This window comes from Dysidea avara, chromosome 6 (genome assembly GCF_963678975.1).
Source record: "Dysidea avara chromosome 6, odDysAvar1.4, whole genome shotgun sequence".
NCBI lineage: Eukaryota > Metazoa > Porifera > Demospongiae > Dictyoceratida > Dysideidae > Dysidea > Dysidea avara.
Window position 1 is genome coordinate 34278162 of NC_089277.1, and position 27631 is coordinate 34305792.

At 37.1% G+C, this 27631-nt stretch overlaps 1 protein-coding gene and 1 long non-coding RNA gene across 2 annotated transcripts in view; one reads left to right on the forward strand and one right to left on the reverse strand.

The window, feature by feature from the left end:
* Positions 1-26396, forward strand: part of LOC136257833 (uncharacterized) — a 102652-nt gene extending 76256 nt beyond the window's left edge. Inside the window, exon 12 of the mRNA XM_066051132.1 lies at positions 25332-26396. Coding sequence (XP_065907204.1) covers positions 25332-26303 — 972 coding nt within the window. The 3' untranslated portion in view covers positions 26304-26396. The remainder of the gene's footprint in view (positions 1-25331) is intronic.
* LOC136257845 (uncharacterized) lies at positions 1232-25622 on the reverse strand. The gene is made up of 4 exons (XR_010702206.1): positions 25540-25622; positions 25339-25482; positions 2304-2371; positions 1232-1652 (listed from the first exon to the last, which is right to left on the reverse strand). It is a non-coding gene; the product is annotated as an uncharacterized lncRNA (long non-coding RNA).
* Positions 26397-27631: the final 1235 nt, after the last annotated feature.

Here is a 27631-nt window from a genome sequence, read left to right on the forward strand (position 1 = left end):
GATCTCTTATTTACAGAAAAAAATCAGTTCATCTTATGCCAGCAAAATAAAAACAGTTTACAATGCTAATACTCACCTAGACGCTCAAGGTTGTAGTGACACTCAAAGTAGCTAGTAGTGATACCCAAAATAAATCATGACACATGATGACACCAGTGCCACCAACGCTGTACAGTTTCCATGGATTAATCATCCAAGTGCCATCACTAGAATGACAGAATTTCTTGCATGTTGATATGGATTCGTTGCAATTAGATATTAAGTGTAAAGTGTGTCAGAAATAGCTTGCCCTTTGCTAGCAGTACCTTTTTCAATTTTGCACAATCTTGCTCATTCTTCTCCACCTACAAAATACCAACACACAACATAGCATATGTACAGCTAATCTTCAACCATGCACAAATATAATTCTTTGCAACTTGACTCACTCAGGCATGCCCCACGATATTGTCAACATCTGTCTAGTTGTAAATTGCCTGCTAATAGTTATGGACACTACTGCTGGTAGCAGATGGGTGCCAATAATTGTTGGATTAGGCTAATCTCAATAGAGGATATGCACACTATATTATTCGAAATAAAAATGGTAAATTAAAGTAGTGTGGTGGCACTTTCCTAACAAGTTGACGATGAACAACTATCAAAAATTTGTAAAAATTTCATATAAAAGCATGGCCATATTATTATTATGAGCTTTATCCTCACTCTAAGTGAAGCTATTGGCCTTATTATACATACATCTCCACTCTCTCTATATGTATTGTGTCTTAATACCAGACTAGGAAGGAACCTGAATTAAAGCACGGGGCGCTTTTAGTGGGATCCCATTTGTGTTTTGCAGGCTTTGAATAAAACTAATAATATAAGGCCACTCCAAATAAATTCTCTAGCAAATTAGCATTCGGGCGGATGGTCTATTTAATTACAAATTGGCAGCCTATTATTTGCCTAGGTACAGCCGTAGCAAACAGCATAATAACATTTTCAGCTTGTACCTTCATCGTTTACATTGCAGGAATAACACAAACATGAACTTGTGCCAACTTGATAGCATGCTGACATGTGAGCTGGCAACCTTACAAATTTGAAAAACCAGAACATAATGAAACTTTTAGAGCTGGGAGTAAACAGATGAAGGTGGTGGATTAGGGAAACACAGAATTTATTTAGAGTGGCCTAAAGTGAGTGCTAACCTTTTTATACCCCAGTAGTTGCAAACACTAGTAGAATGAAAAAGATGTCAACTTTACACAGAACAAACAAGCTACTGTGGTCACAACCTGGATACATACATACTTAATGACAGTTACTTCAAGTACAAGATAGCTGCACTGTAGGTAGTTTCACTGTCTCAGGGTACATAGCAAACAAGGATATTACAGCTCTCGATAGTCACATAGAGTCTACTAGACATTCAATTCCATTCTTACGAGTGTCCTTCTATCCTTCCATGCCTTCATTCAAAGTTTCAGCCATTGAGTCACGCAAGTGTTTTGAGATGACAGGGCGACAGCCAGGGAAGAAATTTCCATCCACTTAAAATCTCGTCTGTTGTTCATAACATCTTTGAAGATGAGCACCACACTTAATACAGAGGGATGAGCGAATCACTTCAGTGTGATCCTTTCCTTCTCTGCAAACAATGTTCCTTTCTGTAAAACAAAGAAAAACGGTAAGTTCAGAAAACATGAAAAATTTTCTAAGTCAAAAGTGCATCCAAAAATAATAATAATAATAATTCGTTAGGACAGGTATAATGACTGGAAGATCGCATGACTTTAGTTGTCTCACAGCATGTAAGTAGTGGCGACTACATTTTGAGAGTCGGAACAGACTACTGTTTTTCATATTTGTGTTTTATATCAAATATACTTTTGGAAGTTTTTCCACTGTAACAATTAATATGCTTTAATTAATAGAGTAATAGTATTACTCAAATAACAGTTTTTCTTTAACAAAAGTGGAAAGAATCTCATCTTTGCTTGTCTGCTTGTTGTCTTTGGGTTACAGTGACTTTAAGTTAATGCAATGATTGTTCCATTAGAAACCTGGTTTTACTCCTGTATAGTAGACATTGCAATTGTAAATGATATATATATCAGTTGACTGCTCCATTAGTTGCTTTGGTAGGATCCAGCAAAGCCCCCTAAAAGCATCGTAATGTAAAATATAAAATATGAGCATAATGCAACTATATTAGACTGTTTCCACTTTCTAGAACTCTTGTTGGCCCTTTGTATATTTGTTCCAAAAGAACTAAAGTCACGTGTTCTCCAACTCTCCATCCCAGTTTACCTGCTTACCTCTCTCATTCCTGGTCCTGTTCTCACTCCTGGTTTTAGCTCAATCAGGTGATCACCTTGTTTCTCAGCTACACAATTCAATAGACTATAAAGCATGGAATAACACAACCAAGTAGAACAAAGAGAAGTTAGATCTATATAGTACATAAAGCTGTGAAACTGGACAGAGTATCATTAACAGGTTAATGTACACATCATTATTACTGGTTATCCAGTAATAACTGAATTGAATGATAAAACATCAACAGATCTGATGCTAAATCTAGCATAATACAGTATTTATGTTCTAGTGTGTGGGAGTGTCAAAGTGCCACACTGGGTAATAACTACCATACAGGTAGAGAGCAGGTACTGTTTCACCCAGAGATAATTAACTCATCACCCTGTGGTCAAGTCACTTAGACTGGTTCATTACATCATAACAGCTACAAATGGTATTGTTTACCAATGGAGCAAATAGCCTAATATGGACATTGTAATACAAAAACACACTAGTACAGTACTTTTACACCTGCTAAATCATACAATAAAATGTTAATCATTTCCACAGTGGCACTATACTATTTGCAATGGAATAAGCAAATATCAAAACTAGTCTGTGTCTAATTTCAGTTGCTCTGGTGATCTGTCCCAGCACTGTACAGGCTGTATGTTGAAGAATCATTACTGTCTGGCTCCATCATTCTATCTTGGGAGTAATTCTTGCTGCTTTTTAGCCATTGCATGCCACATGATGTCACTCCATACCACTGGAATCTATTGCTTTATAAAAACTTCCATCACCACAGTTTATAGCTTGTATAATTACAATCTAGTAACTATGAAGTTAATCTTCAGTACACTAACACTAACTAAAACTCACTACAAAGGAACTCAAACAGATACTTACTTTAATGCCTGTAAACTGTAGCTCACTCCCATATTGAATACGATATAATATGTGACCAGATTTTGCAAAACCGATCCAAATTGCACATCAGGCAAAATCAAACTAACACCACCAGTGGATAGCTACACTATCATACTACTAGTTTTGACTCTCAGTACTACTCAAACAACTCGAGACTGGTTTTAACAGACGTCTTTTCTGGGTGGGTGATGTGGAGTGCTCAAATGGCGGTTTCAGGCCTTGTGAAGAACCTGGCTTGGCAAGAATCAGTGGTTTACTGGTGGACAGCTTTATAATGTTGGCCAGACGATTTCTCTGTTGATTTTGCTACATATCAGCCAATAAGGAGCCAGCACAGCCCTGTAATTTCGTGTCTGGACCCTAATCGTGGTCTGCCTTCATTTTGAAGTCTATCTCTTGCCCTCCCCGCCACCCACCCTTTGTGAGCATTCGTGATACTACTTCGCTCGTCCAACTGCTCAGATTTTCTATCTTATTTGGTGGGAAACTCTACAAGCAGCTACAAGTACTGGAAGTGGCCTGAAAGGTAACAGATTGATGCATCTTATGTGTAAATTTCATACGCGTGCTTGCTATCCTTGGAGAGTTATGCTGGCTTCAATTCTTTAAAACCGTTTATCTCGAAACTTCTAATATGTGATTTGGATCGTTTTTCCAAAATCCAGTCACATATCATGTACACTAAATATCATGATATTATTGTATATCATCAAATTCACAGTAAAAAGTAAGAGACAAGAAAAGCACAAAGGGTTGTAAGGTGTCACCCCACAAGGAAAAGCTACTAATGTTCAACAGGTTATAAATACTTAGAAAGCAGCATGAATAATTCTCTTTGATGTTGACGCAGTTAATGAGGTGAGGTTAGAGTTCTAAGTTTCATTTAGAGACCTGTTGTCATATGAGACTGTTATGGTAAATTCAACAACACTTCAAAGAGTTTTCTATGTCACTGATTTAATAAGTAGTTGTATGGCTAGTGAGATTTGGGTTTTTACCTTTATCAGCCATACCAGCACTTGACCAAACTAGCTGTCAAACCAAATGAGCCAGCATATCACAGCTACACCAACAATGTTCCACATTCACAACTAGCTAGCCATCAGTGCATGAAGCTACTGGTGTTGCTGAGTTTACAGCAATCACATTTGCATTCGTCTGCTTGTCAGCACTGTCGCCATTATCGTCAACACACTTCAGCTGTGCTATTGCACCTGCTTGTAACTTTTGTCCCAGTTGTAATAAAGCTTGTCACTAGGGACCAGTCTATTTTGCTTTTTTTTCTACCTATTTTTCTTTCCAGCAATTCTTTTATTTTTCACCTATTATGCTCCATATTTTGCTCAAGAATTATAAATTTTGCTTATCACTGATCTTTGTTAATTGAATATTTCCAAGTGCAAAGCTACAGTTTCGCCTTAAAGTGACTGTTCTATTAGAGTATCTCGATCAGAAATTATTTCTAACATGTAAAGCAAGAAGCCAGCTAATATTGCGTAACATGTGTTACTGTTTTATTAGGGTATCTCGATAGTCACTCGCTGTTCTTGTAACAATTAGCTATACATTGTTGATATTTTAGCGTGTCTGACTGTTCTATTAGAGTATCTCGATCTTTTGTGAAATTTTTATGTCCACTTCACAAAAATTTCACCTATTATGCCAGCATTTTGCTCATTGCAAATTTTGCTGACAAAATCGACGGGTCCCTACTTGTCACTTTGTGGCCAGTTGTAATAAAACTTGTTGCTTTGTGGCCAGTTGTTATAAAGCCTTTTGCTTCAATTTATGGCCAGTTGTAATAAAGCTTGTTGCTTGTGGCCAGTTGTAATAAAGCTTGTCACGTTGTAAGCAAGGTTGTAATAAAGCTTGTTGCATTGTAATAAAGCTTGTTGCTTCATGACCAGTTGTTATAAAGCTTCTCGCTTGTGGCCAGCTTGTCGCTTCTTAGTATTGGCTAGTAAACAAGCCTTGGGACTAAACAACAGCTGCTAAAACAACACTACACTGGCCACTGAGCCAGCAGCACACAGAAACATGCTGAAAAGGACCTTACTTAGCATGACTCTGTGCTTCTTTTGTCTGTGCTGGTAATAAGCTGCATGCTAAATAGGTTTGATACCCACTATCATTTTTTAGTAGGTTGAAACCCTCGTGCTTGGTTTGGTAGAAAATAGTGCACTAATAAAAAGTATTGAAACAAGCTTGAGTTGGTATATTATGACAGCAAATTACTGTAACACAAAAAGAAGTGAATATCCATACTGTGCTACGGAGTTTCCGTAATTAAAATGTACAGTAGGGATATTCACTTCTATTTGTGTTACAGAAATTTGCTGTCATAATATACCAACTCAAGCTTGTTTCAATAGTTTTTGGTGCACTATATTCTAGTTGATCCCTACTCTAGTTTAAAATTCCAAAAATTTTCTTATACTTGTTTCTGTTCTTTTTATAGAACTGGTGATTAATCTACGTACTAGTTTGTTTCATAAAGATGATTAATTTAATGTAGGTATGGGAAGTCAATCAAAGAAGACTCCATCAATTTTTTTGTTGAACATAAACTATAATTTTGCACATAAATTGGTGTACTGATATTCTAAAACAATTGATTTAATTGATTGATTTATACGTCTTATATGGTTCAAGACAAGTGTACAGGAAATAAATAAGCAATCTAGATGCAGGGTCAAAGCAGCTGGAGCCCTGGCAAAACATACACACACTCACAAAAGAAACAAAACACACACATACATCAATTATTATATTAAATTAATTAGATCTGACAGAGCCCACAGATCTGAGGAGAAAACACTGAAAATTCTGTCAGTATGAGCAGAATATTGCAATTCTGGCAGCTTGATCAAACAATGGCTTAATGGTAACTTGCACGGATGAGATAAGTTGGTCCGCATCGCATGTCAGGGATGTGCCCACAGTGGTCGGCAGTGGTCGAGCCCGACCAGTATTCAAATAAATCGACCACCACTATTAACTCACCGACCAGCACTGAAATGCATTGTAAAACCTGTGCTTGTAGTCTAGCTAACCAGCTTCGCTCTACTGCGAATCGCTATACTAACAAAGCAGAGATCGAGGACTGCGGAACCATAATCATAAAAATGAGCGCTAAATAGAATTATTGGAATATACGGTTAGTTGCCTATTTATTCAAACGAAATTAGCACGTTCTATGATATGTCGCTTTCTAAATGGTTAAAGCCACCACTGCTAAGTGTGCTCGTGTCGAAGAAAACAGTGACAGTGAAGACGAAGAAAATGAGCAAGCTTGCCTAGAAAATGAAAGTATGGCAACAGAATTTTTACACTCAAGCGATGGTAATGCGTCTCAGTCGTCTGTGAGTGGATCAAGCAGCTCTTCTAAGCAATCAAAATGTTTTAATGTATCATGGCTGAATGGAAGGAGGCACTGGCTAAAGTACGAGAAAGCTACAGGTATGTTTTGTTTATTTTGCCAAAAATACAACAAACGTCCGTATGATCGTGATGTTTGGAATAAAACAGGATGTACTAGGATTAGATTGCAGAGCATTATTAGTCATGAAAAAAGTGCAGCCCACCAGGACTGCTTGAAACTGGAGTGTGAATCAGCCAGTACAGTAAACATTGCCAGTGCAATTAATCCTAGTGTACCATTAAACGCCATTCAACAGGCATTTGGATGTTTATACTTTTTAGTTAAGCAGAAGATTGCTCACACAACCAATTTTGAACCGTTGTTGGATTTTTTAGATTATCTCGGACTCCATGTGAAAATGAATATTCGAGTAGCTAAAAATGCTACTTACACCAGTCGCAAATCCATTCAGGAAATGGTATCAATTCTTTCTGAGGTAATAGAAAATAAAATTTTGAGTTGTGTAAACAATTCTGATCACATTGCAATAATGTTTGATGAAAGCACAGATTGTACAGTTACTGAACAGCTTGTAATTCATTGTCGGTATATCGAAAAGGATACCGGTAAGTTAAAGTCCCATTTTTTGAAGGTTATTGATGCCCTCGGACCATGTGAATCTGCTGAAGATGAAGGTGACTTGCCTAGAGCTGTCAGCTTGAATGCAGATACAATTACAGCTCATATTCACAAGTACTTAACAGATATCAAACTTGACATGAAAAAAGTCCGAGGTATAGGAACAGATGGTGCATCAACTATGATGGGGTTTAGGAATGGTGTAGTTGCACAACTGAAAAGAATCAGACCATCGGCCATTGGTGTCCATTGTGCAGCTCACAGGCTGAACCTGGCATCATCGCAAGCTGGTGATGCTGTTCCATATGTTAAGAAATTTAACACTATTATACGTCAATTGTTTGACTTTTTTACTAACAGTGCAGTTCGTACAGCTGGATTGAAAGAGGTACAAAGCCTTCTTCAAGACAAACAGAGCAAAATCTTAGAACCTTGTGCCACAAGATGGCTCAGTATTGAATGCCGTGTGCACAGGATAAAGGATTGTTTTGTTTCTATTGTGCTAAGTTTAGAGTGGGAAGGTACTGAGAGGTCTGAAGCTAAGGCCATTGGTTTAAGTCGACTAATTTTGGAATACAGGTTTGTTTGCACCATGCTTCTACTGTGCGATGTTTTACCTCATATTACACATTTATCAAAATGTTTCCAAATAGAGGCTGTGGACTATAGTGTAATCCCAACAATGTTATCATCAACAATTTCATCATTGCAGCAACTGATTACTAGTGATGGTTCAAATTTTGCCACATTACAAAGCTACTTAAGGAAGCTTGAACAAGCTAATATCACTGTTACAAAGCCAACTAATTTAGGGGAAAAATATTTTTTGGAGAGTATTAGAAAACCCTTTTTAACAAGTTTAATTGATAACCTTAAAAAAAGATTTGAAGATAAGTCCATACTTACTGCTTTTGATATATTTGATCCAAAAAAGGTTCCCAGAGTTTCGAATGATGAAAATGATTCCTCTGATTCATCAGGAGAACAAGAAATTTTCATGCAATATGGCAATGCTCACATCAAGAATTTAGCAGAACATTACCAGGGAGATAATGATGTGTCTGTATGTGGCAGCCCAGATCAGTGTCTAGAGGAGTGGAGTTCTTTTAGGCAGTACATGCATGACAATTATCTAAAACTACGGCACAAGGACGTCATCAGGGAACTCTGCAGTAACAAAACAATTTCTTGTATATATCCTAACATGGGTACTTTTGCAGAAGTATGTCGTGTGGTTCCTATACATACTTCAGATGTGGAGAGGACTTTTTCTCAATTAAAATTAATAAAAACAAGGATTAGAAATCGCTTGAATGAAGGTACCCTTGATTCGTTACTAAGAATTGCAGTTGAAGGATCATCATCACCTCAGGAGTATCCCATACAAGAAGCAGTAGAACTCTGGGTGAGAAAAAAAAACAGACGATTACAATTATAGCTACTTAAAAGTATTATGGTTTGAAAGTTTTATTTTGTACAGTATTAGTAAAACAGTTCTATACATTATTATCAGTTTGTTTCCCTTAACTAGTTAAGAATAAAGATTGATGTAGACAATATTGTCTCTTTTACACTACAATATTTGATTAAAATTGCTTCCAGACCCAGTCTTTTGACAGCTGTTCTTAAAATGTTTCCTGAGAGGGCATGCCCCCAGGCCCCCCTAGCTAGAGCATGCTAACGCATGCTGAGTGCACTTCACGCACAGAAGAAAGTCCCTCGGCTACCAACCACCACTCTTCAAAACCTGGGCACATCCCTGCATGTGTATGCTCTAAGCAACCAATCTCAATTGTAACAAGCTGGGCATACAGACCACTGAGGCCAGTACATCAGTGTTCATAGAATGAAATAGCTTAGCACAAAGAACTTACACAGTAAAGCAGTGCAAAACAGTGCCAACTAATCAGCATGTCTCTGTTCTACTTTGCTAAGAATGAGATTTCATCCACCCCAGCATCATCTGGAATAGTTAGTTGAACTCAGACACATGAGAAACAAACAATTAACAGTGTTCATAGAATGAACACCTTAGTACAATATACACGGGCAGCAAAGCAGTTTGTTAATGAGAAACACAAGCAATTAAACTGTGCCAACCAATCAGCACGTGCCTGTTATACTTTGCTAAAAACGAGTTCTTATCCTCCACCCATCGTCTGTAGAAGTCAGTTCAACACAAACACACGAGAAACAAACAATTAACAGTGTTCATACTTTATCTTACTGACACAGCAAAGCAGTGCGTTAAGAAACACAAGCGATTAAATTGTGCCAACATATCGGCACTTACCTGTTCTACTTTGCTAAGAACAAGGTCTTATCCTCCACCCGTCGTCTGTAGCACTCAGTTGAACACAAACACACAAGAAACAAACAATTAACAGTGTTCATACTTTATCTTACTGACACAGCAAAGCAGTGCGTTAAGAAACACAAGCGATTAAATTGTGCCAACATATCGGCACTTACCTGTTCTACTTTGCTAAGAACAAGGTCTTATCCTCCACCCGTCGTCTGTAGCACTCAGTTGAACATAAACACACAAGAAACTAACAATTAACAGTGTTCATAGAATGAAATACCTGACTTAGTACAAACTTTATAATACACAGCAAAGCAGTGTGTTAAGAAATGCAAGCGATTAAACCATGCAAAATAATCAGTACGCGACCTGTTCTACTTTGCTAAGAATGAGTTTTTAATCCTCCATCTGTTGTCTGGAACAATCAGTTAAACTCAAACACACGAGAAGCAAACGTACTGGCCAGCACAGAAAATCCAGCAGCAAGTACTAAATAAATTATTAGCACTAATGCACCACTATTGCAATAAATAAACACCTTGCATTGTCAGCAAAAAGAGCTGAGTACAAAAGAAAGTCCATGATGCGTGCATTGTACATACTGCGGTTGGTGAAAAGGCACATCTCAGGATGAAGCGATGTCGAACAGTGAAGAAATCAAGCCTGTAGCTATATCCATTGTCGAGTTATGCTTGTCTGCATAAAGGCATCAGTTAGTTAGAATAAAATTCTATTATATAATTCTTTTTAAATTCCATGTAAACATTTTGGAAGGGTTTGGGGTTAATCTGAAGACATTTTTGGGCTTGGCTGTACCTAACCAATACCGCCAAGTTGTTATGAAGGGAAATTGAAGCTGGTTTTAGGTTTACGGTGATATTTTGGGCTGGAAAAGCCCAGTTTTGCACGATCCCTAATATACAGTACTACTGTACTGTATGATGATGGTATGTTGATCGACATTTTGGTATCATACCGGTATTAACTTAATAGTAGTCTAATTACTCTAATAGAACATACACATAGGGTAAGGCGCTTATATCTTTGAATGCTTGCATGTTGTGAGAGCTACTATAGTGATGTTCGCGTCGTGTATAACGAAATACTTTTTTAACTTCGGGGATAAAAGATTAAGTTGGATACCCTCAGCATTACAACCAACAGTGTTGTTGTGTTGGTACACATGATCAGCGTCTTAGTGTAGTATATCAATCTGTAGGTAAGAATTCAGCAATAATCCATCACACTTAGTGCTGATAATGGTGTTTGTTCACTGTACTAGATCACATTAAGTTGTACATGTAATCTAATCTCTATACTGTTTTCTATCAGGAGATGATGTTTAGTGCAAATCAAGGTACATTAGTCAGCATCTGCAAACTTATGCATTTTGATGGTGCACAAAAACAAAGGTGGGTACTGTATGTGGCTTATGGTCTCTTAATACCATGTGCTACTCTAATAGAATGCACACTGGTTAGAATTCTCTTTACATGCAAAATATCAAAATACTCTAATAGAACAATCACTGCACAATAAATAATCTAATAGAGCAGTCACACATACCTAACTTGAGAGGTATGTAAATTGTATGGAAATTATCAGTATTGGTATCTGTATCAGTGAAAATATTTACTGCTAATTATCGGCATTAGATTGGTAGATATTTTTCTGCATTGGTGGAATGCCATTACCGTATTGAAAAGTCTATCACATGATAAGGTTAGAATTTCACATGCTTAAAAGAATAGTGTATTAACACTGAAGCCATTCAATATGCATTTTTCACATCATCTAATGAAATCATTACACAAGCATAGTGCTACAATGATATAGAAAAACTTATATCATATATCACCAAGGTTTATGTCACTATATACTACACCGGTGGTTGAGATCAAAAGCGCCGTGCTGTGATATATAACTGATATACCATGGTATATAACTGATATACCACGCTTTGTGGCTACACTTACTATATATGGTGTAACTTCACACATTCCGCGAAATCCTTATCTAAACGAGAAGTCTCTAATAACAAGCACCTAAATCAACCAACAATTATTCATTCACCTGAGCAATTTTTGATGAACTCTTGTCTCCTTCACTAACTCTTGTCTCCTTCACTAACTTCAATAATCTTGAGTAGATGGGCATGGCACCGCTAAAGACTCTAAAACATCTGATCCATCAAGGATGTCTACTCAACAGGTTCTGTTTCACTATATATGCACTCGCGTCTGCGGTGCTCGTGCATATATTTTTGTCATATCCCTTGTAAGCGTGTTACAACTATAAAATAAAAATTATAAACATATAACACAATATGTAACTGGGCCTGCAAAAACAGGGCTTGTGGGCAAAAACTACACCCCATCACATTACAGGTCATATCTCATTACTGGAACAAAATATTTGCATTCTATAACTTGCATCATAATGTCAATTAAAAGCTTACTAAGGACAAAAAATTTCATTCCTAAAGCATTATGGTACAAGTACACAGAAAAAATTGGAATTTTCAACTAGAGTAGGGACCATAACACATCGATAAGAAGTACTGAAATAAGTTGGAGTAGTGCACGATATTAAATCACAGTAAAACAATAAGAAGTGTTATATCCCTATTGTGCATTTCCATAATGGTATCTTGAGCACAATAGGGATATAACACTTCTTATTGTTTTACTGTGATTTAATATCGTGCACTACTCCAACTTATTTCAGTACTTTTTATCGATGTATTATGGTCCCTATTCTAATTGATTTTTTCTGTGTACTGGTACCATAATGCTTTAGGAATGAAATTTTTAGTCCTTAGTACTGTAAGCTTTTAATTGACATTATGATGCAAGTTATAGAATGCAAATATTTTGTTCCAGTAATGAGATATGACCTGTAATGTGATGGGGTGTAGTTTGTGCCCACATGCCCTGTTTTTGCAGGCCCAGTCACATATTATGTTATATGTGTATAATTTTTATTTTATAGTTATAACATGATTACTCTGGATATTACAAAAACATATGCACGAGTGCCACAGGCACGAGTGCGTATATTTTTGTCATATCCCTTGTAAGCGTGTTATAACTATTTTATAGTTGTAACACGCTTACAAGGGATATGACAAAAATATATGCACGAGCACCGCAGGTGCGAGTGCATATTGCAATGGACTAGGGAGTTGGAACTTGTTTCATTTTTATTCACCATGAACTGCAGCAATCATCAAGGTATAGTTTTTGGCCTAAATAATATACCCATGCTATCAAACAAGAAGGCCTTCTTCAAACTTAGAAATGATGATGAAAAGTACATTTTACCACAATGCAAACAAACACATGAAACTCATGTTTGCTCATGGTACAGAAATGAAACAAAATGTTCCTACTCCCATGAAGATTGATACACAAACAATTTAATTTGTGTCTTCCTTTACTATTTACTGAAACAATTAAAACATAGGAAAAATTATTTTTTGTAGCACACGTTTTTTACCCAATGTGCATTTGTCTCAAAAACAGAATTGTGGAAACAAGTTGGGTTTTCATTCAGTGGGTCACAAATAGAACCAACTGTAACATTTGCAAGACAAAATATACACACCTCAGATCAAAGGAAACCACAAGGCTATATTTCATGTATTTCCCTGACCATAACTGCCTTTGATGTGAGGCAGTAGAAATGGGCGATATGACATCAAGTTTCGATACCATACCAAAAGTATTGATACCAATGATAGCATACAATTTGAAGTGAGTATCTATACTTGATACCAAAAGGGTCAAGCTCACATGATCAATTAGTAACATTTCATTGTATATGGACAGTGGATGTATCACAATCTATTTTTAAATGGCATTTTTACTCTTGATTAAGCTATCTAAAACACGGTTTGTACATATGGCTAGCAAAAAACTTATGTTGTGTACCAAGATACCTTCATTTCAGCAAGTTTTTGAATTATATTGGTATTTGATACTTTGCAAGACAGTATCAAATATCTGATCAAATCAAAAATCCAAGTGTCACCCATCTCCATAGTCTCATGCCCAGCCAGGCTCGCACTGATGCAAAAACAACATCTGGTGACAATGCTTGAAAAATATTGGCTGGCCAATCAGAATGATGAGTTACACAATCGCATGAATTTATCAGAAGTAGATGAAAAAGCAGACTAATTAAAGCGGTTTATTAGAACCTAGGTTGCTCAAGACATTTGTTGTCAAGTTGTGTTTTCCGACCCCACCTTATAATTCGTGATTTGACATTTCACCAAAAATGGCACTCTATCCTCTACTAATACGATAAATGAACAGAGCTTTACTTTATTCCTAACCATTTTGGAATGGTTTTTCACTGATCTTAAACGATTATGTGACTACTTAATTCTGATTGGTAAGCCAATATTTTGGCTGGATCACATTTCTGGGCCAGAGAAATTCTAGCATTGTCATCAGACAGTGTTTGTGCATTAGCACAAGCCCAGCTGGGCACAAGATTGCCATCTCTATGAGGCAGCTACAAAGCAGCAGTTCCCTTTGATTCTTTATATAGAGCTGCTTAAAGTTTTGCATTGTGGGTTTGAGTTTAGTATGCTAACTTATCCTAACCATTCTTGTGAAGAAAAATAATTGACTGAATCAGCATTGCATATAGTTCAGTTGCTAGGTTAAATTATATACATGTATCCTAGAATGAAACCCTTACACCTTAAAGATCACTAGACCAGCTCTGGACAAAGACCACAGATAGCTAAGGCATACTTATGACTTATATAAGACCACTTTGTGGTTATACTGTACCTTTTTACAAAGACCACTTCTTTACATTGACAAGTACACAAAAAATTTGAATTTTCAACTATGGTCCCATAAAAACTACAGAAACAAGCTGGAGTAGTGCATGATATTAAAACAATAAGAAGTGTTATATCCCTACTGTGCTAAAGATACCTAATGGAAATGCACAATAGGGATATAACACTTCTTATTGTTTTACTGTGATTTAATATCATACACTACTCCAGTTTGTTTCAGTACTTTTTATCGACATGCTATGGTCCCTACTCTAGTTTAAAATTCCATTTTTGTGTACTTGTTTGTTAACACTTTTTTGTACATGTAAAATAAAATCATTATGACTGGTGAACCCACACTACTGCATCAATAGAAAGAAATGGTGCTGCGTGCTCCAGCTATCAATTATTGCTGAAAAGGGAAGTACCCATTACGCTTTGTTGTCAGTTATGTTCAACCCATTACACAGCAATATGAATCAAGAACTGCTTGAAAAGCACCTCTGCAATCAAAGTAGCCCCTATGAAAAATGCAGACAACTTCGATACTAAGGGAAGCCATCACACACTACAACCCAATTGACACCTGTTGTCGTCAGTAAAGATGAATGGGACACAAAGGAGGACACTGTCCATGAAGAATGCATTATAGATGCTGCGATATACCAAAAGGCACGTGTCTGGCTGAAGTAACGTTGAACACTGAAAAAATCAAGCTTGTAGCCTTAGCTGTTGTCACAGCAGGTACATACAAACGATGGACATTGTGCCCTGCATGACCTGTGACGGATAAAGCAGACCTGAATGTGGAAAGTAAAAAAAAAGGCTATCACCCTCCTACTTACTTTCCACATTCAGGTCTGCTTTATCCGTCACAGGTCATGCAGGGCGCAATGTCCATCGTTTGTATGTACCTGCTGTGCGATTAAACTATGGCAAACGAAGTCTATATTATCGTGGCACAACTATATGGAACAGCCTGCCTACCTCAATCACCGAGATGAACTCATTAAATAGCTTTAAGCTAGCTTATTTAAGTCATATTTAGTTAATTGTGTGTATATATGTACCTATATTGTTTTGTATGCTTGTTCAGGGCACAGCTGAAAAACAGCTTTTGCTGATGCTGTCTCCCTGTTTAAATAACATTAAAAATAAATAAATAAATAAATTATGCTTGTCTGAAGGAATCAGTTGGTTACTATGTCAGTCAGCAACTCAGTCAGTCAGTCAGTTGCTAGAAAACTTTCATTTAATATATTTTAAAATTTCATAGCAACTTGTTGATAGCATTTTGGGTTGATCTACAGGCTTGTTTGGACTTAGTTTACATGCCTCATCATCATCAGGGATTGATTTTTGAGAGATGTTCTTTTGATGTGTCACGGCCAAACCTTTGCGGTCATACTATACATACTATTGTGCTGTACGATTAGGTCCAAACATGTATATCACGACTCATGGATAACTGATTCACACTTCACTCAAGTCAAGTCATCAGGCTATCCTTACCATTATACAGTGGAACCTCCCTTTTCCAGACCTCTATTATCCAGGTACCTCCATTGTCTGGACATCCCAAAGCAGTCATGTGGCTTGTAGCCTATTGACCATAATGAAGTTTAAGTAATATGAAAACACAAGGAGGAAGCCTAAATGTTGCTGTAAATGCTGAGGTGGCTTGTTTATTCTACCAATTGATTGCTAGGTGATAACACATTTTTTTACAGCCAAGGAGAGTGACCATGACTCCTCCTCCTCCTCTGCCCACTAAACTTTATAGCATTTACTGATAGCAATAACAAAATTACTTGCATTTAAGTCAGTTTATTATAACATATTAGCATGTATTTCTTAGTTGTGGACAATTCTGAGATACGGACTATGCTATGTACCAGACTGCATGGATAAGAGATGTTCCACTGTACTTAGTTTGTGCCAGACTGTGTCACACAAAATAGTGGAATAGTGGAGGTTTGTCCATGCAAGTGAAGTGTAGTACACTATATAATTCGTACCTACTGTAACAAAGAAAAATGAGGTCTCACAATGAGATTACCTTAACCTAACCTTTTAAGGCTGACCTAGCTGTTTTGATAAAGTCATAAAACAGATTTTTGCAGCTTACTATTATTGGAATGTGAAAAGGTGGTCTTTTATAAAGGTGATCATGAGGTGGTCTTATTGATGAGTTCATTAAGTATGCATTAACCATTGTTGCTATTTGTACAGACGTGGTATTATTACAAGGTGAACTTGAAGAGGTGGCGAGGGTTTACTCTGGGATACACTTAAGTGATGATTTGATCATTTCCGTTCTCCATTTCCACTGTTTCCAATTGCCAGGGTGGCAGAAACCCTAAAACCTCACAAGACTTGGCTTGTGCCTATACACACTAAACCATCAACACATAACTCAATGGACGATATCCGCAATGATGTTTTTTGACGTCACAAAACAAAATGGCCATGCTAGTGTGGGGACTTTGTACAGGAAGGTATTGGGAAAGATAGTGTTTCCCTATGATAGCGTTTATAAATTCGAAAAGGGTGAAGGTGAGGCATATAGTATATAATGCAATACAAATAAGCCTAGTTGTGTCCGAATTTAAAATTTTCAGTCTGGTTTCCTTGTTGGAACGCGTTTTGCATCATCATTGTACGTGTACTACTTCTTACCTTTATTATCTCATGGTTCCAAGTGTAGAAAACTACAAACAACATTCATTTTGAATACTGTGTGTTAAAGTCTCTGAAGCCCCCACACTAACACGACCAATTTGTCAATTATGAAATCAAATTTCATCATTGCGGATATCATCCATTAAATGCCGCATACCATATACTTGACCCGCTAAGTAAAAACTGGCTGTTTTTGAAAAATTCTAGTTAGCTATAGAAATGTACTGAAATAAAATATATGTGCATGCTACATAAAATAATTTTATGCATGCTTTAATCGCTTTGGTATGTATTTAAAAAAAGCTCAAATCAATAAAACCTATACACCTCCAGATTCTCCTGTTCATTGGGAGTAAGAAATTCGTTGATACAGTGTACAGTACATGGGTTATGGGTGCATATTTATGATGTGGCAGTAATAAAATTTACTGTTGTCATTTAATTGTTGAAATGGCCTTCTTCTTTGTCCACATGGAGACGTACACGAAAAACACTATACCTTGGTTGATGCTCCAGTTCATGGTGAACAGATTGATCCAAATCATGTCTTTGTAGCTTGTTTTGGTCTTGAGTTAAGATGAGTGTCTGTAATTTATTTGCTGTATTTTTGCTGTTTTACTCCTGTTCCAACTGTCTAGTGATATAACTCCAAGACTATTGATCACAACAAGCAGAAACTCACTCCTTTGTTACTATAGATAACAGAGAAACAATAAAATGGAATTTGAGGAATGTGTGAAAATGGCCAGTTTTTGCTCAGTGGGTCATATATGTTCAGCCTCCCCCAAACCATTATAATAAGAATTGCCCAACTACCAATATAACTGATTGGCTATATCATATCATACACACACCATATCACCACCTCATTATATTGATACTATTGATGTATCAATAATATAATGTAGCAGCTGTACACAAGTACAAGAAATTTGATTACGGATTATATAATTACAGACATGAATTACGAGTAATGAAATAAGGGAGGTCACTTATATCTGATTCTTCAGATACTGTATAGCTACTAGTGGAGATTTAATTCCTAATTCAATTAGGGACTAAATCTACACTATAGGTGACCTTGTTCACTACCTTTTATGTCTACGATTCCATAAAATTCATGTACTTGTTTGTATGCTTTGTTGTGACAACCTTGTATGACTGGTGAACTCATACATACCACATCAAAAGAAAGAATACAATGTTGCCAGACTTATTGTTGTCATCTGAAGGCACACCCCTTACTGAAAAGTGACGTAGGTCAAGTGGTTTCATTTTCAGCTATGCTCAGCCCGTTATGCAACATTACAAACAAAGATCATTAAGGGAACCAGCTCTAGTCACTACGGAAAATATGGATGATTTCTGTTACAAATGTAGGAAAACATCATGTACTACCACAAATTGACGCCTCGAGCTGCAAGCAAGAAGAAATGGGACTTAACCCTTAAACTGTTTAGTAACAATACACTGAAAATGCATACGCCGATAAATCGGCTTTTACACATGGCCTCAAACAAAACGTTGTAGCTGTTGAACTAATAACTCTACAGCTATGCATTTTGTGCCACTATATTCATGATGTAATAAGAAATAATATGATACCTAGGGATTTACCCTTCAACAAATGTAAGGGGCCAAAACTTGCCAAGAAACAACGTGTACACATGCAATTAAAACACGCATGCCAATACATACGTACCTCCAGGAAATGGATCATAACTCCATCCCAGTTCACTGTGCCGAGATGAAAATTAATAAATGCTAGTAGATTCGCCATTCATTGGAGAATTACGGCTATAAAGTTCACAAAGTCAGACATTAATAAAAATGGCTGCTAGACCATGCATTCACAAGGTAGGAGAAACCAGACGTTGATCTTCAGCCAATCATAGCAAATGAGTGAATGTTGTTACAATGGTTATTCATCACTGTCTAAGTAGCCCAATGAATGCACTTTCCAGTGGTAGGTGGTTTTTAGACTAATGTAATTAGACAAGCTTCATACACTGCCGGTTTAGAAGCCATCACACATTCATCCATTAGTAATAATAATTGTGCGTACTTTGATCTTTATAAAAAACATCAATATATCGATGTATGTGGGTTTAAGGAGGATAGTGTAAGTCTATGACATGTACGTACATGATGTATATACTGCAGTATGCCAAATGGCACCTGTTGAGCTGAAGTGACATCTATCGCTATGCCAATATGATTGTCTGAGGGCAGGCAGGTGGGCGGCAGGCAGGTAGTCAATAGAAACAAGTACACTAAAAAATTAGGAATTTTCAACTAGAGTAGGGACCATAGCACATCAATAAAAGGTACTGAAACAAGTTGGAGTAGTCCATGATATTAAATCACTGTAAAACAATAAGAAGTCCTACTGTGCTCAAGATACCATAACAGAAATGCACAGTAGGGATATAATGCTTCTTATTGATTTAATAAAATGGACTACTCTAACTTGTTTCAGTACTTTTTATCGATGTGCTATGGTCCCTACTCTAGTTGAAAATTCCTAATTTTTTCGTGTACTTGTTTGTTAACTTTTTTTGTAAATAATTTTATTATGATTGGTGAACCCACGCATACCGCATCTGAAAAGGCACCGTGCGCCCCAGCTATATCAATTATCATCTGAAAAGTGAAGTATCCATTACGCTTCGTTGTCAGCTATGTTCAACCCGTTACATAGCATTTCGAATCAAGAACTGTTTGAAAAGCACCTCTACAATCCACGCGTACCAAAAAAAAGAAATCGTGCCGTGCGCCCCAATCATATTAATCATCGTCTGAAAAGTGAAGTATCCATTACGCTTCGCTGTAGGCTATGTTCAAACCGTTACACAGCAGTACAAATCAAGAACTGTTTGAAAAGCACCTCTACAATCGAAATAGCCATGATGAAAAATACGGACGATTTCCATTTCGAAGGGAAGCCATCACGTGCTCGCGCCAAATTGACACCTTTCCCTGTCAGCAAAGATGAATGGGACACAAAGGAGGACACTGGTAAGTCCATGAAGAATGCATTGCACGTACTGCGGTATGCCAAAAGGCACCTGTCGGGCCGAAGCGATGTCGAACAGTGAAAAAATCAAGCCCGTAGCCTTAGCCGTTATCGAGGTATGCTTGTCTGAAGGCATCAGTCAGTCAGTTACTCAGTCAGTCAGTAGAAAATTCCGTTGAATAAAAAAAATGTAAAACTCTGTAGCAACTTATTGAAAGCATTTCGGGTCGATCTGAAAGCTTGTTTGGGCTTAGTTTTACCTCACCAATACTGCCTCATCGTCGTAAGGGAAAATCGAGGCTGGTTTTTGGGTGATATTATTTCGTGGGCCACGCCTACTCCTTTATGGTCCCTACTATACAGTTACTATCGTACTGTATGATTCTGTTGAGTATTTCAAATAATTCTGTAGCAGGCCAATCTGACAACACTTTTGGATTTGATTCTGCTTTTGGATAAAGTCATATTTTTATTATCATTGTTTAGCCAGGAGAGATAGAGTCAAATAGCTGTACAACAGTATGGAATACAACATCATGAAATTCAGTGTCTAGCATTTTGTTCTACCCATCCACCTGGTTGTGATAACAGATATGGACACAAATTGTGTAGGGTTAATTATATATACTTTGCACAGTTGCAATTTCATGATCTGTATCATTGCATAATAAACTTTAATGGCTTCATGAGTCTGGGTGCCCCTGTTTACATTCTTGAAAACCTTGTACAAGATGGATTATTAGTTAATCCTTAAAGAATTAAGGGATAGTGTATAGTGCTGTAATGCACAGTAGGGATATTCACTTCTTATTGTTTTACAGTATTTGAACATTACGTACTACTCTGATTCAACTTTTTTCAGTACTATACACTGTCCCTACTCTAATTTTAAATTCCTATTTTCTTATACTTGTTTGTATGATGGGCTTCAGTTATCCAAACAATTCTCTTATCTGAACACTTTTATCATTGCCTGAGACACATTGGAATTAGGATAACCAAGGTTCCACTGTAGTTAGATATAGTGAAATCCATTTCATAGATGATTTACATTGCACAAGCTTTGCTATGTCACACACCCTTATCTTCTCTAGTTTAAAAAGTCCTAATTTTTTCTTGTACTTGTTTGTGGACATTTTTTGCAAGCTCATGACCACTAAATAGCCTGCCTTTCACAAAACTAGACACACTATTATAGAGAGAGTTAATCACAGCACTGTATACTAGATTATGACATACACAATAACAACTGATTAGTGGGCATGGCTTTAGATAAGTCTGCAGAAAATAATGGATGTGGATTCATGCATACCTCAGGCAGGCAGGCAGGCAGGCAGGCAGGCAGGCAGGCAGGCAGGCAGGCAGGCAGGCAGGCAGGCAGGCAGGCAGGCAGGCAGGCAGGCAGGCAGGCAGGCAGGCAGGCAGGCAGGCAGGCAGGCAGGCAGGCAGGCAGGCAGGCAGGCAGGCAGGCAGGCAGGCAGGCAGGCAGGCAGGCAGGCAGGCAGGCAGGCAGGCAGGCAGGCAGGCAGGCAGGCAGGCAGGCAGGCAGGCAGGCAGGCAGGCAGGCAGGCAGGCAGGCAGGCAGGCAGGCAGGCAGGCAGGCAGGCAGGCAGGCAGGCAGGCAGGCAGGCAGGCAGGCAGGCAGGCAGGCAGGCAGGCAGGCAGGCAGGCAGGCAGGCAGGCAGGCAGGCAGGCAGGCAGGCAGGCAGGCAGGCAGGCAGGCATTAGAAAATTTTGTTGAATAATTAAAAAAAAAATCTGTAGCAACTTGACAGAAATGCTTTAGGGTCGATCTGAAGAAACTTGGGCTTGACTTTACCCAACCAATACTGTCATGCTGTTATGAGGAAAAATCAAGGCAGGTTTTTTGGGTTATATTATATCACAGGCCACGCCCACACATTTGCTTTCTCTACTAGACAGTACTATCGTACTATATGATACAAAGCTCTGTTGAAATAGTCTAATAGAACACACAATTGTATTCAAAATACTCTCATAGAATGATCATTTCCAATTTCAAATAAACAAGGGTATGGATAAATGAGGGTCAGATAATTGAGGGTTTGTGGTGTCTCGGGTAGCTACACTTAACTGTATAAGGTGCAAGAAGCTAACGAGCGCGACAACTAGCAAGCAACAACTTCAAATAATGATAATAGAACAACTCACACAAAAACTCATTAACAATACAAAGAACAATTATAGCTAAAATTATATATCCGGTTAGACCGGTTTTACAAGATTTAGAACATGTTCCTATATATAAGGTTTCCTATAAAAATGTAATTATAAGTACATCTAGATTCTACTACAGGGTTTACTATATACAGAATATTAATTTAGTTTTCTTTAGTTTATACCATATAACAACATTGGTGAAACTAATATTTGGTGATTTGTTATAACATTGCAGTTGGTAAGACTTTTGTTATAAGTTAAGTTATATAATAGTTTCTCACATGATTGCAACATTGTTCTGAATTATGATTCTGGTTAAAAGATCAAGATACTCTAATAAAGCAGTCAGTCAATATAAACTACTCTAATGTAACACTCACTTAGTTGTAGTGGAACCTTTTCAAAATCCCTGCACCTGCTTTCATAATTGAAACTGGGTCGGGTTATCTGGGTCTAACCCACTTTATGGAATATCTGGGTCCTGTTGCAGCCTAGTTTCTTTCATGGGCTACACCCATTTACGTTTTTGTCTGTAGGCATATGTAGAGCTTCACCCATATATCAGTGACTGTATATGAATCCATGTCTGTTGCTGTCTACAAGTTTATGTAGAGCCATGCCCATTAACCAGTACAAGTTCTAGTCTAGTTTACAGTAGGTACAGTGTAGCTTCTGTCATGAGCCACACCCATTTGCATACATGGAGCTATGTTAATTCATCAGTGAGGTGTGTTTATGTAATATCCACGAAGCCACATTTGGTTTATCACTGTGATCAAAAGCTTGAACACAAGGTATGAAAACACTATTGACAAATTTTAAATCTGGCAGTTTGGTGACAAATCACCAAATTTAGTTTATCACAAATTTTTTTAGTTTATATAGTAAGTATATGGCTACTGGTTACCATAACAACTAATCACTACAGCAAATGTAGTTTACCATACAATACAATGACATGTTGTTGTGCTTCTCCTTATACAAATTATTATCAGTCACTGCCTGTCACATCAAGAAATACATCATGTAGATATTGCTGTTATAACATTCCTAGGGCAGGTCTGTCTGACAGGATTACTGCAGGATGGTAATAGTAGTGTGGTAGGTACATAATTTCAATTTACAGGTCTGTCACAGTCATGTAGCAGTGTATCTAGGGATGAGCCTATTTTGTTTTTTTTCCACCTATTTTTCTTTCCTGCAATTCTTTTATTTCTTACCTATTTTGCTCAATATTTTTCTATTTTGCTAAGCATCAGTAAAAATTAATTGCAGTATCTCAAGCTTCCAAGCATGTGTGACTGCTCTATTAGAATATTTCATACATAGTGAGTGTTCTATTAGAGTATCTTCTATTAGAGTATCTCAATCTTTAGTCACCATTTCCTGTGAGCATATATTGTCCTAATACTATGTGTGACTGTTCTATTTGAGTATCTCAATCTTTAGTCACCATTTCCTATGAGCATATGTTGTCCTAATACTATGTGTGACTGTTCTATTAGAGTATCTCAATCTTTAGTCACCATTTCCTGTGAGCATATGTTGTCCTAATACTATGTGTGACTGTTCTATTAGAGTATCTCAATCTTTAGTCACCATTTCCTGTGAGCATATGTTGTCCTAATACTATGTGTGACTGTTCTATTAGAGTATCTCAATCTTTAGTCACCATTTCCTGTGAGCATATGTCGTCCTAATACTATGTGTGACTGTTCTATTAGAGTATCTCAATCTTTTTCAAACAATATGTGCTAAGTTGCTATTCCTAGGTGCCCATTTTTCCAATTTTCTACCTATTTTTCTAGCATTTTGCTCTTTGTTTATACCAACGTATTTTTCCAAAAATTTTGCCAGCAAAATCAGTACATCCATAAGTGTATCCTGTAAAACAGTTTTGGAATACAAATATAATTAGTTGCTATGGTAACCACTGTTGCCACTGGTTACTGTGTTGTTTAGTCAGATTCTATGAACGTAGCCAAACTGGCTGTTCAGCAATGTTTAGTGAAGAAACACGTGTTGTGTAGGGAAATGAGCAACTGATCAAGCCATTATAAACAATTAGCAAGCTGTTATGTATGTAAACAAACACCTGTCGAATGTTAACAGCTAAACAAAACTGTGATAAACAAAACTGTGATAAACAAAACTCCATGTGATAAAATATGTGGCAAATTTTAATACTGTGAGTATCCAAAATGCGGTATTAAAGCCCTCGTGATAAAAACCTGCTATACGGTAAGTAATTTCACATTGATTGTGAATACAGAAAGGCTACTATGTTATCCCTGTGCTACTATTCTTCCATCATGCCATTCAACTTTGTTTCCATAGCTTCATTTCAGTGATGCCAGTAATGTGATGTACTCAAACACTGTATAATGTCCTAATAAGGAATTTTATAAAGCTATATTTATAGTGCATGGCAACCATGTTTGAATTTTGCTATTTACGGAGTTACATGTTCCCTTGTCCATAGGATGTGATATGCTCTTGCTCATGTGCCACACCATCTTTCTATTGTATTAAAGGTTTCATTTTATATTTATAATTTTACTAACAAGTGAACTTTTCATTGTGGGATTCAAAATGGAGCAACATTTACAAGCCTGTATCAGTTAGTACTGGCCTGACACAGGACTAAACATGTACACCTCAAAATAAATGAATCTTTACAGGACTACAACAAGATTTGAATATTTCACAGGCTTGTTACCAGTTACAATACAGGCCTGTCATACTCGATAGAGCAGGTTAAAGGCCTGCTGACTAATTCCATGTCTGTACCAGGACTAAATTTAATGCAGCCATACAACAGCTACATCACTGCGTGTATGACAATGTTAGAATTGTTTAGATAATGAAAATACATAATAGTGATTTGAAAACTGTACCACAACACTAAGTCAAATAAAATCACAAAATACATAAGAGTGTTTCACGTCACAAGATTATGCCAAATAAAATCTCCCAAGATCATTACTATCACATGAGCTACTGATACATGTAGTAATATTCCATATTTGCACATTATTAGTTGCCATGAAAATAATTATATGTATATAATACATATCCATATGCATTGTAAATATACATTGTAATGGTTGTCATGGTAACTTGTCTTCTCTTACAGGACTCACCAGAGTTTTCACTAGCTCTACAAAGTGGACGATATCAACTAAACTGGACAACCTGTAGTCCATTACCAACTGCAATGCACTTGGCATATGCTACTGTAATCAAATCAGTTATGTATATTGGGGGAGGAGTCTGTCCTGATGATACTAAACAATACAATGTATATGCTTATCATTTAGAAGAAGACAGATGGGATAGCTTACCACCACTCCAACAATATTATGGTGTTCCAGTCAACATCACTGACAAGCTGACCATCATTAGTGGCCGTGACTCTGCTACCAACAAAGCTACTAATAAAGTGACAACATTTAGTGACAACAGTTGGAGAAATGATATATTCCCAAACCTGCTAATAGCAAGATACGAACCTGCTGTTGTACCCCACCAGTCATATATCATTGTGGCTGGTGGTGTTGGTGATGATGATACTGTACTGGATACCATAGAAGTACTAGATATTAACACATTACAATGGAGGATTGTGAACACTCACCTCCCTCAGCCAATGTTTGCTCCATCTGCCACCATGTGTGGTGAATCATTAGTGATTGTTGGATTTGATACTGCAGATAACCTGAGTTCCAATAAAACATTCCTAATTGTCATTAATGAAATAATCAGTAAACAACAACTAACAACTTCAACTGGTGAAGACAACAAGTGGAGCAGATTAGCTAATGTTCCATACTTTAAGACAACTCCCTTTCCAAATAGTTCTCCTCCTGTTATTATAGGGGGTAGTAAACAAGGCAAGACAACCAATGACATCACCTTATATGATGATGTTACAAAGAGTTGGAGGAGAGTATCTTCCATACCTACAAACTGTGCATGGACTACAGTAACAATCATCAACAATGTGATAATAGTGGCTGGTGGAGCTGTTAACACTAAGACTGCAGAGATTTGTGATGCTACCAGCCTGACCAGTGTTGTTATGGGATATCTTGAAGAGATTAATTAAATAGTTTAGCTTTATCACAATTTTATTTAATATTTTTTAGCTAATCAGTGATTATTTATTTGTGGTTCATGTTTACAAATTTGTAATAAATATTTAATTACTGTCACAGTAAATACTTTCTGGAGGTGTACTAATTATCTATAACACTTTCATGTTATATTACATTAACACTGTTAGTGTTGGTAACACATGTACATCACTACTGGTAATGGTCACCACATGTAAAGCCATAACAACAGGTTTACTATTGTCATGACAACAGTCACAGGTGGTGTAATGGGATGGTTTATACTAATTAACACTACACTGATCTGTCACAAACAACTGTTAAGGTTACGGGATACTGAGCGACTGTCAAACAAAAATTTTATTACGTAATTAAGGTGGACTTGGTGTTGTGTTTTGTATCAGCTGGTAACAGGCTTAAATTGTTGGGAGAATAATAGCGTGCTGACTGGACAGTTACAAGGTACAAGAAAACACACGTAACAGTACAAGATAACATAGATACAACACACTTAGCAACTGGCGCACCTGTAAGCGCATGCGTAGTTTTGCTGACTAATGGCGATATTTTCCTGAACCAAAAATCAGGACTGTCAAACTAGTTGTTAACATTTTGTATAAACAGACTACTAGTCTGGCTTCTTGTCTAGGTCCTGACGGAGCCATTTGTTAGAAATAATGTTTCTAGTGCTTGTGATATCAATTTAAAAATTAATTTTGTGACCACAGTGTCTTGCTTTAGGCCATATTGTAGTCATATTTCAGCAACTATACACATTATTCACAAATCCTCTTGTCAGTCCCTCACAAGTGATGTTCTTCAAACCTTAGAATTGTTAGTAAGTTCTCATGGTTCTTCATTGGTCTGATTTTTGGTTCACAGTTTTCACTGTTTGGCATGGGGACAACTCATGTTTCCATAACAACATTTGAATTTCATGTCGATTTATGAGAAGTTAAGAATGCATAAATATTTTATAACAATGCATTAAGAAAAATCAAACCCCTAATCATGAAAAATGATCGATAGTGTACATGTGGGGTTTACAGTATCCCGTAACCTTAAGTTGTCCTAATACTATGTGTGACTGTTCTATGTATCTCAATCTTTAGTCACCATTTCCTGTGAGCATATGTTGTCCTAATACTATGTGTGACTGTTCTATTAGAGTATCTCAATCTTTTTCATACAATATGTGCTAAGTTGCTATTCCTAGGTGCCCATTTTCCCAATTTTCTACCTATTTTTCCAGCATTTTGCTCTTTTTTTTTTACCAACGTATTTTTCCAAAAATTTTGCCAGCAAAATCGGCACATCCCTA